The sequence below is a fragment of the Rhinatrema bivittatum genome, chromosome 17 (assembly GCF_901001135.1).
Source record: "Rhinatrema bivittatum chromosome 17, aRhiBiv1.1, whole genome shotgun sequence".
NCBI lineage: Eukaryota > Metazoa > Chordata > Amphibia > Gymnophiona > Rhinatrematidae > Rhinatrema > Rhinatrema bivittatum.
Genome location: NC_042631.1, coordinates 20039922 through 20060783, shown reverse-complemented (window position 1 = coordinate 20060783; position 20862 = coordinate 20039922). Strand labels below are relative to the sequence as shown.

General features: G+C 41.5%; 1 protein-coding gene across 2 annotated transcripts in view; it reads right to left on the bottom strand.

The window, feature by feature from the left end:
• The window catches only part of GALNT18 (polypeptide N-acetylgalactosaminyltransferase 18), a 389972-nt gene that overhangs the window by 72354 nt on the left and 296756 nt on the right, over positions 1–20862 (bottom strand). For both annotated transcript variants that reach the window (XM_029582567.1, XM_029582566.1), the window contains exons 7-9: positions 17210–17395; positions 7056–7193; positions 3015–3110 (exon numbers count right to left, since the gene is read on the bottom strand). In XM_029582567.1, the coding sequence (XP_029438427.1) occupies positions 3015–3110; positions 7056–7193; positions 17210–17395 (420 nt within the window). The remainder of the gene's footprint in view (positions 1–3014; positions 3111–7055; positions 7194–17209; positions 17396–20862) is intronic.

Genomic DNA, 20862 nt, shown 5'->3' with positions numbered 1-20862 from the left:
AGGGGATTTTCTTGGAAACATGCGGCGATGTGACAGGGCACTTCCCCAGTTCCCTCCCAGTCCGCTCCAGTAAAGGAGCACACCATGGAAACTCAGCGTATGCAGATTTATCTTGTGCATATTCACGGTGGATATCCTGAAAACCCGGCTGGCTCTGGGGTCCCCGGGACAGGTTTAGGAAGCCCTGGTGTAAGTTATTTTTATGCTCACAAACCCTGTGTTTTATATGTAATACATGGCTTTGAATATTACCCCCGAAACGGGCACGGGTACTGTCCAAACGTGTCCATTCTGTGCAGCCAAAAGCACGCACATGCTTTCTGAAGGCTAAATATTCACTTAGCTGGGCAGAGCAGATTAGTTCTATTTTTATCCACGTGAAAGGCACCTAAGCCTTTGAAAATGTACCACTTTAATTTACTATTTCACCGAACTTTAAAAAAAAAAAAAATTTTTTTGCACTAAAGGCTGAAGTAAGCTAATGGAGGTTTCGGCTCGCCCTGTCACTAGGAATATCGTGTTTAATTTGAACTTACAGCGCGGGATCTGCAATAGCACTGTTGCTGTCAGAGATAATATAGCTCTGTATCAGGGACCTTCACAAAGGCTGAAATTAATGACGCTCGCCGGCCTGTAAATTACTCTGAGAGGCTATGAAAGCAAACGCAAGAAGGACTGGTTAAAAAAAAAAAAAAAAAATCACCGGGAAACAAAAGTAGCATTTATCTTCCCGTGCACTACTCTGCCCCCCCCCTGTGTATGAGAGCTGCTGCTGTGGCTCTCGGGCCTTCCACCCACATACACAGAAGTAGGGAAGAGAAGGCAAGGAACAAATGCGCTGGAAAGGAACCTAATCAAGCGAGATATTGTAACAGAGATCAATACTAATATTATTTTTCTTAGTCCTTGAGAAGAAACCATGTTACGTCCACAACTTATCTGACGACCAGGGTGACATCAATTTACAAGGACCTGGAAAATCCCACGAGGAGCTTCGTCAGCGTCGGACTTCCTGCGCGGTTAGTTATCAAAATGCAGAAAGCCAGCGCGTTCTGAGCGCATGTGCACGTGGCTTGTCCTCGCCTATCCAGTGCCATGGATGCCTCGGCTCACACTCATCCCACACTAGAGAATGCAAATTGATATTTATGAACATCCTCTTATTTAAAATAACAACAACAAAAAAAACAAACCTCTTGGATTTGTTTGGTCCAATCTGTGCAGACCCCTGGGGTCTTTGGCTACTTTCAAGGGGTCGCTTACTCGGGGGCCTCTGTCCCCTTTAAGTGATGGTGGCCCCCACAGTCCTGGGGCCACTGTTGTGGCATTTTAACAAAGCCACAGTGTCATTTACTGTGGTTTTGTGACTCCCGTAGTATGTTTCCCTCGGGGACAAATACTGCAGCTTTGTGAGTAAGCACCTTAGACAGATAAAGAGAGGCGTTCTGCGGGTGTCCCGGGGTGGGATAACGCTGTCCGGGTAACTATAACTGGCTACGTTAGTTGGATAACTTTAGAGCAGCCTCTCAGCAGGAAAAACGGGAATCAGCGTAACCTTTGAATGCAGCGCTGGTCAGCCGAGAAGCGGAGATAAAAGCCAGAAACAGGAGCACCAAAGTAATTTTAAAAATTAAAAAATATTCTGAGCCACTGGATGAAGGAAATCACTGTATTCTGTCAATCTAAAGCAGAACCTAAACATTTAGAACCACTTTCTAGCTGTAATCTAATTACGAAACCCTGCATAAAAAAGAATGAAGCATGTGCGGAGTTTTACAGGGTTAATTTTGTGCAGGCAACGCTAACGTGCGAGTTTAGAATCTTTCACAAAGTGAACCACTTTAACCGTGTGCATAAACATGAATTGCGGGTTGAGATTACAGGCAGCGGAAAATAAAGCAGCAAGTCCAGATTTGCACACAAGAGTCTGCAGCACGGTCCAAAAAGTGAGACTTCAATGACAAGCCATCAGGCCTTAGCAGGGTATCGGGTAGAAGGAAAACCACAACAGGCACAGAAACTGCCAATCGGTCTCTGCAAAGGCAGCATTGATGTCGCTACATCTCTCTCGTTTGCTGTTCTTCCAGAATGGAACACACAGGCTCTGTAGCGCACACACAGGGACGTTAACTTTTAAACAGCCGCGCGGGCATACGTGTACTCGTGTTTGGTGGTTCGTGCGAATGGACACAGCCATTTTATAACATCCACCTGTATGTGCGCGTATGACAAAAATCGGCTGTACGCACGGATATAAGGGTAGGATATAAAATCATATGTGCATGCAGTATGTATGGATGCACGCTTGTGCGCGCAAATGCTGGCTCTGCGGTGCAAGTGGGGGGATTTTTTTTTTTTTAAGATACACGTGCTGACAATTACCAGTTTCCCCAGTCCGTTCCCAGTTTGCCCAGGTAACCCCCTTCCCAATTAACCTTCTTCCCTTTTACCCTATTAGACCCGACCCTTCAAACCTCACTGACCAGTCCTGCTTTTTTAAAAAAAAATTTTTAAATTTTAAAACTTGCAAGACATCCACAGCAGAAGTAAAGTTACGCGGCAGGGGATCACGGCGCGCCCTTGTGCGTGCAAATCTTTATGCGCGCATTTCACGTGACCCTCCTGGAATGCCCGTGTCCCGCCCGTGCACTGCTCAGACCATGTCATGCCCCGCCCCCTTTTTAACCTTTTTGGTTTGTGCGCGTACCGGGAGACACGCGAGTAACTCAGGCGCTTCTTAAAATCCCTGCGGCCTGTGCTGGCCCTCGAGGCATGCGTGCGTCTCCCAGTTTTGACGGGCGAAGGGCTTTTAAAATTCACCTGGAAGCACAATATCGGAGCTCGTTAGGGTACAAGTAATTAATGCTCCAGCCTGCCAGAAAAGGGCTGAAGAGCTGAGTTTACCCCGTGGAAGTGCTCCAAGAACAACACTGACGGTTCCAGTACGGTTTCCCCCAAACGTAGAGACCCCCAGCAGAAGCAACAACAGAACAATCATTAATAGTTACACTGACCTGTGGTGTCATTCCGTGGCAGATATACAGGATGGGAATATTATCCGTGTCTGGGCCCTTATCAAGGCACACATCGCTTTTTAGGGAATTTTGCAACTAGGATTTAAAAAGAAAAAAAAAGAAGAAGCAAGAAGATGGCAGAGTAAAGATATTAAGTTGAATTGTTCCTGATCTACCCCATAACCTCCCCCTCCCCTCAAAAAAGTCCATTCATTCTTTCTCCTTTTTAATATTGTAACACATGATTAAATATTGGACTGTACTCTGTTACTTTATACAGTTATAGTGCACTCTCTGATTATGATTTCTAACACACATATAGGCTGATGCAATATCGTGCGCTCAGGCTAACGCACCGGGCAACACTCTATCGGACGCGCATTTCAGACGCGTTAAAATAACCCCGAGGATCAGCGCATCCAAAATGCGCATCCAATCGAGGGCATAGCTAATAGCGCTCCTCACGTGCAAATTCCATGTACATGAGGCTATTAGCTATTACCTCGCGATGCCAAAAAATTGCCGTGCGGCCAAGGCACCCATTTTAACGTGGCAAATTTAAATGCCTGCCCGGGAGCTGGCATTTGAAGCATGCCGCGCCCGTGGGCTCACTGAAAGAAAACAAAAAAAATCCTGCTTTCTGTGATTCCTCCTATTAGAATTATCACAATAGTAAACAGGAGGAACCACAGAAAGCAGAATCATGCCGCGCTCAAGGGCTCAACATAAAAATAAATAAATAAATAAATCCTGCTTTCTGTGATTCCTCATAGGGAGAAAGCAGCATCCCCAAAGCCTGGTCCAATTGGATCCCCTGTGGCAGTAAGTGAAGGAGTGAATAAATCAATATTAAGTGTCAGGCATTTAATTTATTCACTCCTTCACTCACTGCTGATTGGTCCATTCACTGTCATACGTCAGCGAAAGGACCAATCCCCTTTCAGAAGGCTGTTCTGAAAAGGGGATTGGTCCTTTCACTGACATTTTTCCTGTTGCATCGAGCGCCCAGGAAAGGTGGATGTGTGCGTGTTCAAAAAAACCGTGCGCCCAGTTTGGAGACACGTTTTTTAAGTAATGATATTGCATCAGCCTGATGAAGTACTAGTTTACCCATTGAAAGGCGTGACTCAAACCAAAATTACATTGAGATTAGATTATCATCTCTGCATTCCAATCTATATCTCTATAGGTCTCTCCTATTTAGCCATCCCTATTCTTATACACCAACTCTTAAACGCATGCCCATATGTGAATCTCTATATCCAAAAGGAGCGCTCAAGGGCTCAACAAAATGTGCTGCTTTAACAGGGTGCCTTCACTGTTTGGTATTCAGGACATAATTAATCTTGTATGTCTAAGTCATTTAGCAAAGGAAGGGTGCTGCACGTCTCACATTATTCACTGGATAATTACCAGGGTAGAGATTCAGTACACAAACATTTCTGTCTACAGATCATGCATTTTATTTACCTAAAGCTGCTCAAAGGCACATCTGCTTTACAAATGTTTTAGAGTTCATTCCTTCTTGTAACATTTTTGGAAGCCATAGACTGCTGGCCAATCAGAAGGAAGATTTTGTGTTGAAATGTAACTTAGATTCTTAAAATTCTGGCTGTCCATTTAACCTTTTAAAACAAAATCTCCCTAGTTGTTTTTTTTTTTTTGTTACATGGGTAGGATCACAGTAGTATTTAAAGTCTCTGGATACAGATGAACTTGACAATATTACATCCTGTCCCCTCCCGCAACCATGCTTTAAGCTTGGACAATTAACAAAACCACAAATGTTAGCTAAATCTTATAAGCTGATGCAGCAGGTTTTATTGCTAATCTGTTTTAAAGATCATCAGACATAATGCATCAAATACACCCCTCTCAACCATAGCAACCAGAATAGATGCAACTGTGTGAGTGTAGAGAAAAATTGATGTCAGTATTAATCGGACACCCACACTTCTAGATATCATATACAGTAGAGTCAATTTTTCACAGTACTGTCTGAAGCGCAGGGAAGGAACTAGATGTACAGGGCTTTATATCTGAGGCTGAAAGTGACTAGTTCCAGAATATAAGTGATACAAAGCAGGAGACTGGAAACTACTGGGAGGGGCTGTGTTAGGGAAGGAGATCATGAAAGACCTTCCAGGAAAGGAGAACTGCCTGTCATCACCATGGTTCGTGTTGGACAGGGGCTGTGTTAGGGAAGGAGATCATGAAAGACCTTCCAGGAAAGGACAACTGCCTGTCATCACCATGGTTCGTGTTGGACAGGGGTTGTGTTAGGGAAGGAGATCATGAAAGACCTTCCAGGAAAGGAGAACTACCTGTCATCACCATGGTTCGTGTTGGACAGGGGTTGTGTTAGGGAAGGAGATCATGAAAGACCTTCCAGGAAAGGAGGACTGCTTGTTGTTACCATGTTGGAGAAGGGTTGTGTTTGGGAGGAAGATCCAGGAGGAACTTGCTGGAAAGACAAACTGCCTGTATTTTACCATGGTGCCTGTTGTGGAGGAGTTGTGTTAGAGAAGGAGGTCATGAAAGACCTTCCAGGAAGAGAACTGACCATTATCCCCACAGTTCATGTTGCTGGATTTCACCTAGTGATAACATATTTTGCATTCATAATAAATATGTCATCATCAATTACTTAAAATGAAAAACTGCAAATGTCACTGGAACCATGACATTATGAAAGCGGTTCATAAGTGACAGGGCAACGACATTAAAATTACCAGCTCTTAAATGCAGAGCAAGGGCAAGGACAGTTAAATGTCATTATGGAGAGATGAATTCTCTGTTTGTATACAATCCAATTCAAAATTATCGGGACTGAAGAAAATGAAGCAAAGAATTGTCTCGGTAATCCTTAGGCATTTTGGATCTATACTCTCTTGCTCATCAATGTAATATCATCCCATTTTATAAAACAGTTTGGGAAAAAACAAGTATTGCGATTTGTCGGCCAGTATTGCATGACTATAGGTTGAACTCCTTCAATGCATGATTAAACACGTCATAAGGCATTGACCAAAGGGAAGGCAACTTTAACAATGCTTGAAGACACCATAATATACCATAGCCCCACCAAAACTTTGATATAGTAGAACAAGAGGATTAACAGGAACAATTTTGTATGTTAAAACTCTGGAATATGTTTTATGTTACAGAGCATTTTATAATTGCAATAACATACTCCAAAACATATGCTAGAGGGGAGGTAAACAATCTTCCTGAGTCCAGAAGGCAAGGCAGAAAAGAAAAGTTAGCAATAACATCACAGCAATGATTTCAGCACCTATTTGGGTGCCTGGTGAGGTATGAGACCCACAGCTTGATGTGCCTTAAAAGTCAAACTGAATTTAGATTACCATTCAAAGCTAGTTGTAGTATCACTAATAGCCAGAGGCAGTGCTAGACCATTGAGAGCCCCAAGCAAGTGAGCAGAGGCACCCACAAAACTGAGTTGGTGAAGCCCCTTGAGCTGTTCTGAGCCCTAAGCAATTGCTTAGTCTGGTTATGTCTAGAGCTGGCTTTGCTAATAACTCTTTCAATGTATGCAGAATGGGCTAACCGCTCTTCTCTGTGATACATAAACGATGGCTTCAGTTTGCAAGGGGGCTAAAAAGTTTCTGTCTCCACAAGTTCTATTTTGCGGGATATTTACAATCCATGTTCAGGGGGCATGGTCTGAGAACAAGGTTAATTTTCACAGCTTGATTATCCTAGCAATAGCTAGGCTTTGGTCAGTGAAGATTTAGGGGCAAATGGAAGCTACAGACTTAGCATAATCTACGACAGAGTCTTCATAACCCCACAGTAGGTTGGTAAAACGTTGCCAGATAGTAACTTCACCCTATCTCCTGACTGACCAAGGTTCCTCGCGCAGGTAAGAATAAACATATTTGTTGTATAAGCAATCCATCCAACTTTTAAACGTCTCATTTTGTTTTCTTTTAACGTATCTAATCATTTGCTGTCGGCATCCATCGCTTACAGGCCTAATTGAGAACACATTTCTAAAGGGTAAGATGAACTGCTTACCACTCCGTAGGCGATGACGTCAGTATACATTCGCATCTCTGGATACACCGTGACAAGATACCAGCGGAAGGTTTTGCACTGGAGCTTTTTCCGCAGGGCCTTCCGCTCAGAGATGTCACCAATGTCAATTCCAGAATCCTGCAAGAGAAAGAAAGTCTCGGTGACACGAGAATCCAGAACCCCTGGGCTTTGCCAGCTGCGCAAGCTTTTAAAGTGCTTTTATTAGATTTTAAAGTATTACAAGAAGGGAAATCACAATATTTAAAAGACGCTCCCTCTCGTACATTGTATTCGTAGAATCAGGAGCCATTAAGTATCCCATCGTTTACAGAAATAAAACTTGTTTCTAGGCGGAAGTGAGCTTTTTCGGTTCCAAATTATGGAATGCTTTGCCATTAAAACTGCGTTCCATGTTGGACCTGAAAGAGTTTCACAAGGGTCGAAAGCATGACCTTTTGACTCAAGCACTTGATTCCATTTTCTAACATTGCTATTGGTTTATTTTGTGTGTTTTAAGTTAGGTTTCATGTTTGTTTTTCATGAATAATATTTATGCATTCTATAACCCACCTAGAATGCCGAGTGCCTTGATTGGTGAGCTAAGAATAATTTTCAACAAACAAATAAATAATTATTGTATCTGTTCTGGGGAGCCTACAGCCAGTCAAGTTTTCGGTATATCCATAATGAGTATGCATGAGAGAAATTAGCTAACACTGGGAAGTCAATATTCAAAGCTAACCGTTTCAGTAACTTACCAGGTCATTCATCAAAAGGTGTTAGGGCCTTATGACTCCATAAAAGGCTCTAATGCAATAATAAGCATGTCCCTGCCAGGTATCCTCCCCTATTACAATGACCTTCTTTGCAAGCAATTTGCATGCATGAATAATATAAATGCATGCAAAGGTGGTCATTACTAGGCAATTTTACGCTAATATTTTATCTCAGCTGACTGAGAAGGTGGTCAGCCACGATATAATAACTACACCTCCTTGGCATGCGTTAAATTTGTGTGGGGAGGCCCAGAAACCTAACATGAGTCCCAAGACTTCTGGTGCACATTTAAAGCTGCGGGGGAAAAAAATTATAGTATTAAAAAAAAAAAAAAAAAAAGCCCACGGCCAAATGGGGAGGTTGAATGGAGGTCATTGCTGGCCCCTGTTTCAATCTGGGGCCGCTGGTCGAGGCAGGCCCAGCTTCACCCTGGTCGAGTGAATCCTGTGCTCACCAGGCCTGGGAAGATGACCCTCGGAGAAGGCGGGGGGTTACGCAAATATTTTGGTCGCAAAAAAAAAAAAAAAAAAAAAATATATATCACCTGGGAGACATGTTTTAATTTCCTACGCCTCTTCTGCCATCTTGCGATGTTATGAGTAGGCCCTAGACTGACCTTAGCAAGAGCTTCAGAAAGTTCTTTTTTTTTTTTTTCCATCATCTGCCAAATTCCTGACCTGCATAAACAGAATCATTTCTGGAGACATTTAGGCCATGGCAATTTTTCCTCAAGTGGCAATAAAATAAAAAAATAAATTATTCTTGGCTTCTGTGGTATTTGGTTCCATCCCAATGAGATTTGCTCCTCTACATAATTCCTTGTGCTTTTTCTAATTTTGGAGATCATTGACCTAGGTCCTAAATGCTTTGTTCATGTTTGTTCCTTGGCCTTGCATTGCCTCCTCTATTCAATTTCTAGATAAAAAAAACAAAACTTGGCATTGGGAAATAAGTTGCCCTGGAAACAACCTTTAATGATCACTGTTCTTTAATTAATGTAATCACTTGGCCGTCTGCATTGTTTTTTTCTCTTTGCTACACCATTGTAAACATCGGATTTCTTGCTCATATTTTTGAAACACCACCAGCCTGTTCTCCAGTGACATGATTTTTAAAGAGATAATTTCGTGAAAAGCCTTCATAAATATTCTTCTCTCTTTGTTCATGCCCTTTTATCTCGTTTAGCTGACACGAGACAGTTCTGTGCAGCTCATGAGATATAAAGTCCTTAAAAAAAAAAAAAAAACCGTAAATGGAAATGAATCATTGCGCCTCTCCACATAATGCAGTCCAGCAGTATATTTTAGAGAATGTCCCAAAAGCAATCCTACATGAGGAGCTTGGCAGTAAATAAGAGGAGGCGTTATGTTATTTGTTTTCAAAATACAACGCAACAAAGAGTATTTATTACATTTGTATGGCCATAAAAAAAAAAGAAAGTAATTGGCTGGCCCTGAGACAGGCACATTTGTGACATCACTTTTAGTGTTTCTCTCGGGGCCCAGCAGCATTTTTAAAGAGCTGCGGTAAGGGCAGGAGCGAGGCGGTAACGCTGCTACCACCTTCTTCTTCCAAGACCTCCTCAGAATGGGTAACTGGCGGCTGGAGAGGTCCCCAGCCTTGACTGATTTTGGGTGGGCCAGAAGAAGGGTCAGAGGGCCCAGGCAGGCCCCAGTTGGGCTTGGCTTAACCCAGCTGACTAGGCCCAGGTACAGGCCCCTGGCATTTTTATTTACCAGCACTTAGGCCCTGGCAGCAGCAGCAGGAGGGAGGCCCATTGCATATTTTTTAAAATGTGCATTTTGGTTTAGCAAACAAACTGAACCAAAAGTAAACGTTAAACGAAAAACAAACCGAAAGAAAATTATTATGGCTGCACATCCCTACTGTCCAATGTGTTTTTCAGGATATCCAGAATAAATATGCATGGGACGTATCTGCCTGCACTGCCTTCGCTTTATGCAAATACATTGTGTAATATCCTAAAATACTACACTGGCTGGGTTGTTCTTGAGGACCAAGCTGAGAAACACTGTACTACATCGATCATACACATGTTATCCAAATGTCATGTCAACAGCAGATGCCAGTACCGGTGTGGGATTTTGGCACCCAGCCCAATGTTGTCCTGATGACTATTGGGACGGGAGCTCTACTAAAATGGAAATCAATATTCATAGTCCCAGTAAAAATGTGACAATTTAAAATTAAGTTTCTTCTTTAAACGATACTGTGGAATAGCCAGCCTGACTCTGCTGACGTTTTCTTAAGGGGTGAAATTGCCATAAATATAAGCAAGCTAGCTTTTCCAAAACGTGGGGCATGGAGTTCATCAGGAACCCTCAGTTCCCTTTCGGGGTGTGCCTCTTGCTCTCTGCTGGACCTATCAGACCTGGAAATGGTCCCAAATTATGGATTAAATTAACTCTGAGCCATTAAGGCAAACTCTGAAATCATCCCTGCCGAGCTGCTTGATTACCGGGCTACAGGCATTAACATGTTAGATATCCCCTATTTCACAAGTGACCTTACATAAATAAGTCATGCTAAAGATTTTTTTTTTTTTTTTTTTTTTTTATAAAGTTGTCCGACCTGCTGGAATAGACTGCACTGTTTTGCAAAAGAGAACAGCAATACTTCATTCTGTCCCAGGCTCTGGCAGCCATTTGTGACTCCATTATAGAGAGCCAGGGCATTAATCTGTAGGGAATAGGCTTGTCCTTCGGTGTTCATTGTTTAATAAGAAGAAAACAGATTATTACTTATTAATTTATAATATATTGTCATCATTATACTTCATGAATAGGAATAAGGTATGATGAATGTAATACCAGGGATGATTTTTCTGCCAGGTCTCGGCCCAGAACATTTTCAATTTGCTTCCTTTTCGATATTGCAGCTGGAGTGGAAGGTGGAGGTACCTTTATTTAATTTATTAATTCTTTTTTTTTTTTTACAGAAAATTACCATTGTGTAAAACTCCGCTGATCCCCATCTAAAGTAACAATCAGTTTTTATGGCAATGCCATAAATTGAGAGCCAAGGGGTGAGAACGAGCAGCCGGAGCAGTTACAGCCTGCAGAGACACAGATCACGTTCTTAGGCAAACATTCTGAGGATGAAAGCATTGCAAAAGAGCACCTAAGATTTAATTATTGCTAAAAACGTTGCTCAGAGTGCTCTCTGTAGATGGCATGGTCCATTCCAGTTCTTATTGTTTGTTGAAGGCCTGCTGCTTCAGTTGTCACATTGTTAGCACAATAACGTATGTGTTTGGTTAAACCTATTTATTTTGGATAGAAACCAGAAAATGTTCTAAAACACATTTTGCAGGGGCTGGCATGGTAGCTCAGTGGCAATGCCAGGCACTGCCATGCAGGGGGAACCTGGGTTGCATTTCCGGTTCGGGTCTTCTGCACCCCAGGTTGGCCAAGGTTGGAGATGCTGCGAAGGCAACATTTGCAGCCACTGTGCAACGACGACATTTAATGGCCGGATTGAAGGTTTCCAGGAGGAGTTCTGGTCTGGTGCACGGCTTCCAGCCAGAGGCTGTTGCCGCAACGACCGCACTAAAGCATGTGGGGTGGGGATATACGGTGGGAGAGGAAAGTTCCTGGGTAGTTGCAAATGGACCTCAAGGAGGCAGAGTCCAGGTCTGGTTCAAATTAAGCTGGAAGCCTGGAGAAACGGAAAGAAACTGCCAAGTCAAAAACAAACAAACAAACAAACAAACCCCCCCCCCCCCAAAACAATAAATTTTGCAAAATACATTCTAAAGAAATAAAAAGAATAAATGAATCGTAAATTAATCTCAATTCAACATTAAAGTCAGCTACCGCTGTAAAACGTTTATTAATGACAGACTAAAATTGCATAGACGTATGTCAGGCCCTCAGTGTTTGCCATTTGGCATGCTCATTGAACGTGTGTTTTACAGATACTGCCTTTCAAAAAGCAAAGCTGCTTTCTTATGTGAGCCAGGCCTAAGGTCCAAGTTTAGGCATGAATGGATTTACTGTCCGTACAGGAAGCAACACAATCTTTCATTGGGCAATATACAAACTGATCCTCCAGCCAAGGCGACAGTTCCCAGAAGGCCGCCTTGAATAAGGCAACAGTGGATATCTTGTGCTCAATTCTCACTGGTTTGCACAAAAATGTTGAACTTCTAGCTTTGCTGAAAATAAACACATTGGGCACTGTTACACTGCAAAATGCACAGGACAATGCGAGCACTACTGTAGCTTCTCTTTAGGCAAGTGGTTTGTGCTCGTGTGCTCCAGCTTTTGCTGACATGCACAGTACCAAGCACATTTTTGAATTGAAAAATAGCAATCTAAAGGCAGAGTTTTGTAATGTATTAAATTAGGGTGCAGTGTGTTCTCCTCATATGCAGGCAACTGAAACAAAATAAATGTTCAATTGCATTCACCAGACATCCATGTTCCTACAAGTAATCATGACTTTTAGGAATACATTTGCATAGCTGCAAGCATCTTTTTCTCCCACATTGGACCTCTTATGAGAAGTTCTTTCCTTGACAAAGATCTTTTTTTTATAAAGCAGCAAACTGAGGGAGAGAAGCTGGAAAGCTATGAGCACAAATGCCTGTAGTGTGGGCAATAAAATCCCAGACCTGCAGGCTCTAACGGTGTTAAGTGGATCTGGATATCGTTACTGTTACAGAGACACGGTTCACGGAGTCTCATGATTGAGATACAGCCGTCCTGGCTACAACAAAGAAGGACATTAAAGGACAGGAAAGAAGGAGTAGCAGCGTTTTATGTCAAAAACAACATCTAAGCAACTGAAATGCAATGGACGTGGTGTAGGGAAGAAGCATTATGGGCTGTCCTGTAAAAAGAAGATGGTTTTTCCATTTACATGGTGTGGCCTACAGGCTTACGATTCAGTCAGAAGAGCTGGACAAAGATCTGATCAAAGACATCCAAAAAGTGGGAAAGTAGGGAGAAGTGTTGCTTGTTGGATATTTTAATTTGCTAGAAGTAGATAGGAGTATCGCTTCTGTGGAATTTACCAGAAGTAGAGAGCTAGTGGATACCCTTCAAGGTGCTCTGCCCAAACAAATGGTAATGGAACCTACAAGGGAGGATGTGATACTAGACCTGGTGTTCACAAATTGGGATAATGTCTCTAATGGCTGAGTAGGTGCCCATCTGAGCACCAGTGATCATCGGACGGTATGATTTGATATCACAAATAAGATACTTAGAAGTTGCACAAAGACCTAAGTTTTGAATTTCAGAAATACGGATTTTGTTGAAATGTGAATATTCCTGGAGCAAGAGCTAGAAGACTGGGAGAAAACGGGTGAGGTAGAACAACAGTGAGCCAAAATAAAAGAACCTATTACAAAGGTAACACATCTATATGTTAAAAAAGTAAATAAAAGTAAGAGGGTAAAGAAACCAATCTGGTTCTCAAAGGAGGTGGCTGAAAAAGTAAAGGCAAAAAGAACAAGGTTCAGGAAGTGTGAAGGATCCCAAAAAGAGGAACACAGGGAAGAATACCTGGTGAAACTGAGGGAGACGAAGAAAGAAATCAGGAGAGGAAAAGGTCAAATGGAAAAAAGGATTGCCAAAGACTTAAAGTGAGGTTACAAAACATTTTTCAGATACATCAGAGAAAGATGGGAGGCTTGAAGTGGTATAGTGAAACTTGAAAGGTGACGAGGAGAGATGTGTGGAGAAAGATGAAGAAATAGCAGAAATATTAAATACTTCAGTTCGATGTTCACTAAAGAAGATCCTGGAGAAAGACCATTGTAGATTAACAAGACTGTGGATTGGAGTGGAATAGATGCAACCACATTTACAGAAGACAATATATGGGAAGAGCTAGGAAACCTGAAAGTGGACAAGGCCATGGGGCTAGATGAGGTACATCTCAGGATACTAAGGGAAGTCAGAGATGTGCTGGTGGGTCCACTGAAAGACCTTTTCAATAGATCCCTGGAAACGGAAGTGGTGCCGAGTGATTGGAGAAGAGTGGTGGTGGTCCAGCTTCACAAGTAGTGAAGAGTGATTAGTCTCACAAGTGGAGAAGAGTGGTTAGTCTCACTTCTGTGGTGAGAAAACTAATGGAGACTCTGTTGAAGGAAATGATACTGAACTATATACAATCCGATGGGTTGCTAGACCCGAGGCAGCATGGATTCACCAGGGGAAGTCCTGCCAGACAAATCTGATTGACTTTTTTGACTGGGTAACTAGAGAGCTGAATCAAGGAAGAGTGCTAGATGTGATTTACTTGGATTTCAGCAAAGCTTTTGATATGGTCCCGCATAGGAGGCTCATGAATAAAATGAGAAGCTTGGGTGTGAGCGCCAAGGTGGTGGAGTGGCTTGCTAATTGCTTGACTGACAGGAAACAATGCGTAATGTTTAATGGAATCCGCTCTGATGAGAGAACAGTGCTAAGTGGAGTGCCTAAGGATCAGTTTTGGGACCAGTTCTGTTCAGTATCTTTGTGAGTGATGTTGCAGAGGGTTTAGAAGGAAAAGTTTGCCTTTTTGCAGATGATACTAAGATCTGCAATAGAGTGGGCTTGGCTGAAGCAGTAGAGAATGAAAAGTGATTTAAGAAAAGTTGAAGAGTGGTTGAAGATATGGCAGTTGCGATTCAATGCCAAGAATTGCAGAGTTGTGCATCTTGGGTGGGGAAATCCAAAAGAGCTGAATGTGATGGGGGGGGGGGGGGGGGGGGGAGACTATTGTGCACAGACCGAGAGATTGTATCTTATGATCTGAAGGTGGCGAAGCAATGTGACAAGGCAGTAGCTAAAGCCAGAAAGATGTTTATTTTATTTATTTATTTAAAAATTTTTTATATACTGCACGAATAAGGCAGGTATCTGCCTGTCTAGGCGGTTACAGTATTACATTCATAAAATCAAAACAAGCAACATTTAAATACACATAGAGTACTTCAGGTGCGATAAATATATCTAGTTAATCTTAAGTTGCTGGATGTTAAACGCTTTATTAAACAGGTAGGTTTTCAGTTTTTTCTTGAAGTCTTTGGGATTTGCTGTCAGTCTTAAATGTTCAGGGAGAGTGTTCCACAGAGTTGGACCCGCCACTGAAAAGGCTACTTTTTGAGTTAATGCTAAACACTGACCTGATTGAAGGAATTTCTAAAATGCACTTGTCCATAGAGCGGAGTTGTTTGGGTGGTTTATATATACGTAATAGTGAAAAAAGCCAAACAGGGTTTGTGTTGTAGAGCAAGTTATGGATAATGGATAAAATTTTGTAAGTGATAAGGTGTGTGATCGGAAGCCAGTGAAGTTGTTGCAATATGAGTGCTGTGTGTTCTGATCTCGGTAAGTTGAAGAGGGTTCTCGCTGTAGCGTTTTGAACAAGCTGTAGTGGGTGTATTGTTGACAAAGGTAAACCTAGGTATAAGGAGTTGCAATAGTCAAGTTTATGTTGGGCTGCATAGAGAGAGGAACAACCAGTAAGAAAAAGGAGGCGACAATGCCCTTGTACAGGTCCTTGGTGAAGCCTCACCTGGAGTACTGTGTTCAATTCTGGAGACCATATCTCAATGAAAGAAAGACAGGAAGGAAACAGTCCAGAGTAAGGCAACCAAAATGGTGGGGGAAGGAGAGGAGGTGCAGGGGAGATATGATACAGACCTTTAGATACCTGATAGGTATTAACGATGCACAAACTTCAAACCTTTTCTGCTGGAGACAGTAGAAGTAGGGGCTCATGATATGAAAGTCCAGGGGGGAAGACTCAGAACCAATATCAGGAAATATTTCTTCACAGAGAGAGTGGTGGATGCTTGGCCTGCTCTACCAGAAGAGGTGGTGAAGACGAGAACAGTTCATTAATTCAAAAGGGCATGGGACAAACACTGCGGATCCCGAAAGTCATAAAGAAAGGGATGGTGTAACATTTCTTCTTGGGGGTGACCTGCACAGAGCGGCAGTTACTACCCTTAACAGAAAGCCTAGGGGTATCATGAACGGAGCTGCAGTTACTATCCCTTAATAGAAAGCATGGGGGTAACCTGCATGAAGCGGCACTTACTACCCTTAACAGAATGTACTGGTAACCTCCATGGGGCTGCAGTTAGTACCATAAGCAAATTTCTGGGCAGACTCGATGGATAATCTGGACTTTATCTGCCGTCATTACTATGTTACTATGTTATGTTACTTCCAAGCTCCAGTTTGCCAAGACCTTCATTGACCTAAACTTCCACCACTTGGTGTGGGAAGAGAGAAAGATGTTTGAAAACATGAAGAAAATAATGTATCATGATTCCAACGTATAGTAGGACTGTACATCAAACTGCATAGCAGAGATTATAAACTAAAATCATAATTAGGGATCTGTAGCAGATGCACATCCCTGAAACACCAGGAATGTGAGTCAAGCTGCCAAGAAAATGGTTTATTGCCTTTTGAGAACAACTGAATCTCCAAGACTCCAAATTATGTGGAATTGTTTTTTTTTAAATCCAGGTTTCTTTATTGAATTTTTAAAAGAGAACGGTTAACAAATATAGTAAAGAGAAGCAATAACAAAGCTACATAAGAACATAAAATATGCCATACTGGGTCAGACCAAGGGTCCATCAAGCCCAGCATCCTGTTTCCAACAGTAGCCAATTCAAGTCACAAGTACCTGGCAAGTACCCAAACATTAAATAAATCACAAGCTATTATTGCTTATTAATAGCAGTTTTCCTCTAGGAAATTATCCCAATCTTTTTTAGACCCAGTTAAACTAACTGCTGTAACCACATCCTCTGGCAATGAATTCCAGAGCTTAACTATGCGCTGAATGAAAAAGAATTTTCTTTGATTTGTTTTAAATGAGCTACTTGCTAACTTCATTGAGTACCCCCTGGTCCTTCTATTATCTGAGAGAGTAAATAACTAATTTACATTAACTTGTTCAAGTCCTTTCATGGACATGGAAAAAGAACATCAAGTTAAATTATAATCCAGCAAACACATCCACAGGCTTCAAGATTTTTGTGAATAATCTTTTAAATTTTAAAATATATTCCTAAGGTTAAGTTGAGCATTCTACCTCATTTACTGCTTTATAAAGATTACTATATCAGAAAACCTGTAATTTTAAGTGTTATATAGCAAAAGAAGAGAGCTGTATGAAGGGCTGTTCTATAGCAAAACACCACATGTGCAGCCATTTATTATAATTCTCTACAATTTAAGCTAGTGCTCAACCCTCAAGATTCTTGTACAGGCCTTGCCTCGACATTTCTGCAATGCACACAAACCAGTAGGAAGGCCATCTGCAGACACAAGAGAGTCCAGAACAAGGAGACGTTGAAGTTCAAATTTCCCTGGTGTAAGAAAATAACGTGAAGGGCCTACCTCTTGGGGTATGTTCCATGCCATGTAGACATGGCTCTTAAATTCATCCATCCAGACTTCAGCCACTCTTAGGGCGTTCCTTCGGACATAGGAGGTAAGATTTTCTGTGTACGGCTTGTGAGCTCTTTCTATATGGGCAATCCTGGAACAAGGCAGAACCTCAACTCTTCCTCCACACTGCCAGACCTAGGAAAACAAAGCATTAATTAAAAATAAATTAACACTGGCTCGTTAGGTGAATGTGGTAATAATCTACTGGAAGTACAGTCGGAAACGCACTAACACAGGCCTGGCTCTGATTATATTTCTCAGTATAGTATGCAAGGAAAGGTATTTCAAGAGTTATTTCACCAGGTTTCTCCGCCTCATGCTGTGAACTGAAATAATTATCTGGCCTATCATTTATAAATCCAGGAAAGTTTTACCTTGACAATAAAATACGCTGTGCATGTAAAATATATGTTATATGCAGATGGTTTATGCAGATTCTAAGAACTCTGATGTGAACTAATGTAGTATTTAGTGTTAAATTAAATCACATCCCAGACTGCTGTATTGTTGTGAACACGAAGGTTTGTTAATAACTGATTGTTAAAGAAAAAAAATCTGCACCATAGAAAGGGCATAAAGATCAAAACCACATGATTTGTATTAACCATTTTTTTAAAAAAAAAATTTAGTCTGGTTCCTACTGAGACCAGAAGAATATTGTACGTCCTCTGTCTATTTTAAAAATACATTTCTAGGGCATTGCCTAATTACTGGCAACATATGCTGGGAGAAGCGAGGGAACATCATGACTTGAAATTATGATGAGAGAGTGAGAGAGAGAGAGCTCAGAAACGTATCGTGGGACGAAACATAACCTGCAGGAAAGCCCTCCGTCTGCTCTCTAAGGGTCCTGGAAGATGACAGAAAGGGATTCAGCGACCACAAAGCAGCAGAAGAAAACACCATGGAAAAAGAAGATGCTAGATTTGATGTTTGGAATATGAGGACTGAGATTGTTTTCCTTGTAATTCATTGCATGGCGGAAATATACAAACAGATTGAAGGCATTTACCCAGGAACTGTAAATAGTATTAAAATGCGCAATGAACTTCAGTACACATTTTATTTACTCATGCACTAAAAAAAAAATTTAACTTTTGATGCAGTAAGCTAATGCATTAAGACTTGAAAAAAAATGCACTAACCCAAAAAGTGCACAACAAAGGCATGCTTGACATACATAAAATATGATTTATGTGCGTAAACCACGTTTCCTGCAGAGAAAACATGTTATATGCTCAAAATGTAATTTTTGCTAGCGTTATGTGCACAAATAGTGTTTTCTAAACATAAAATATGATTTGTAAAACTTTACTTCATCTCTGACCAGGAGTTAAACTTCCAGCATTAGAAAAGCTGGCGTTACAGTCTACGCACATATCCTTGCACTGGGGAATAGCTAATGCCTCAATTAACATGGGATTTGCATGGACGCGTGCTAATTTCTGTACAGTGCTTCACTCAAGCTTTTGGTGCAAAACTTTTATGTGCTTAAAGATAGACGCAGAAAAGCGTGCAAACAGTTGTGTACTAACAGGTGCTCACGCTCACAGCCTCGCAACCCCCTCCTAATCTACGACAATCTCAGGACATCTGAAAATCAAAAGTTAGCATGTACTTCCTGTTTGGGGATCTATAGCAGCCTGCCTTGTTCCATTTTGTTAACAGGAGGTACATTTGTGTTTTAGGGCCTGGCGTAATACTTGCTGTGGTTGCCTTTTCATATGGCTGTTGCTGTTTGAGCGCTGTTGTATTGGCATAATTCAATTATTCGTGGCTTTCTGAGTACTAAACACGGGGTCCCATGGGCCTAAAATCATATGGATTCCAAATGTCTTCTTTGCAGGGTGTTCTGGTTGGCACCGAGGCAGTGTAGATAAATATAATATACACATGTTATTGTGACATTTTTACCTCAGAAAACTACTTTGAATGTCCTGTCTCATGTAAAATGTGTTATAAATGCATCGTTTTTAATCACTTGTGGGAGGGAAGGGATGGGGTGTGTGGTTAAGTCTGTAAGGTTTGCCTAGAGCACCTAATACCCTTGTCCTGCCCCTGCACTGCAATGGATGAGTTAGATGGGGGAGGGAATGATACAAAATAGGGGAGATTCCAGCTTAGAGTGCGCCGTGGCTCAGAATAGAGGCCAATTCTGACTGAACTGGAAGCCCGAAGGAGCAGGATGAAACTGCCAGGCCAAAAAACTTTTTAAAGAGTTTTGGAACTGGCAGCTTAGATAATGACACCAGGTTAAAGCAATGAATGACAATGTCTCTTTTCTTGAGAATTTAACAAAACAACTTTAAAGAAGAATGAAAGCTCATTAGGAAAAAGACATTTTCAAGTGCATTTTTCATATTGGTTCCTACAATTACGTAATACAGATTATTTGAAAACCAGGTTATTTTGCTCCATTCACAAATCTTTCTGAGACAGCATACAGTATAAAAACATGTTTCCACATGCATTTTAAACAGCAATTAAAAATTATTTTATAAAAGTCTAATCAGCTCAATTGGTTTTCCATTTCTTTACTGCAAATCTCTGTGCTATTTTGGAAAACTAATTAGCAAAATTATTACAAGGAAGCATGCTATCTCCTGACACTTTAATGATAACATGGATTTAAGGAAGCAAATATTCAAAGAATAGCTTATTGTTGAAAAAGAGCCCTCTCTAAACTAAGCCTAGTGCAATGGAATTGCTTGGACTAAATTTGACAAGTTCAGCTTAGTATGTATGCAGAAAGTAGGTCTCATTGGACTCAGTGTTCTCATACTGATCCCACATCACATGACTGTACAACTGTGAGAACAAGCGAAGTAAACAACAGGTGCACAAGCCCTGTTGGGAAATGGCATACATTTTTCAAAATGTTTTCAGATATGCAGACAAAGAGGGTATAAATAAAAAAAAAAAAGGCATCGGACAGAAAGGGCAGAGGGACAGACAGCGAGAGAAAATCCCAACTTCAGCCACCCTCCTAATAATCATAAGAAACGTATTTGTACTACATTACTGCAACCCTATCTGTACTGTATCTAACTTTTACTGCATTGCTGTCTGGACTGTAACTTAGCAATGGCAACAAAACATTGTTTATCCTGGAATATACAGTTGTGTTGACTCAGAGTGTGATTGTGTGAGTATGGCGTGAAGTGTTTTGTGTAGTGAATACAGCCAGGGGTGCTACAGGATTCTGGCTTCATTTGTGATTCAGGACAGGCAGACAATCTCGCTAGAGAGCTGCCTTAGGGGATACCAGCTCTTTGTGTCCATGTGTTTTGCCAGACCCACAGAGTGGACCTGCAACACTTAATTGTGTGGTTTGGCTTTCACCCCTCATGTCCTGTCCTGAAGCAATCCCAGCAGCTCTTGGGTGGTCATCCAAGACCACTCTATACTCCTCTGTTAACACTTTTCCCAAATTCAATTTCTAGCAACTTTCTCCTTGCTGTGCATCAGTAACTGAGGAAAAATGGAGAGGAAGATGGCATTCATGTCTTTTCAAACCTCCCCATATCAGCACCTATTAGAAATCAGGGAATGAAGGGCTCTCTCAATGCCAGCATCTTCTGACAGCCGTCTGTAGACACTAC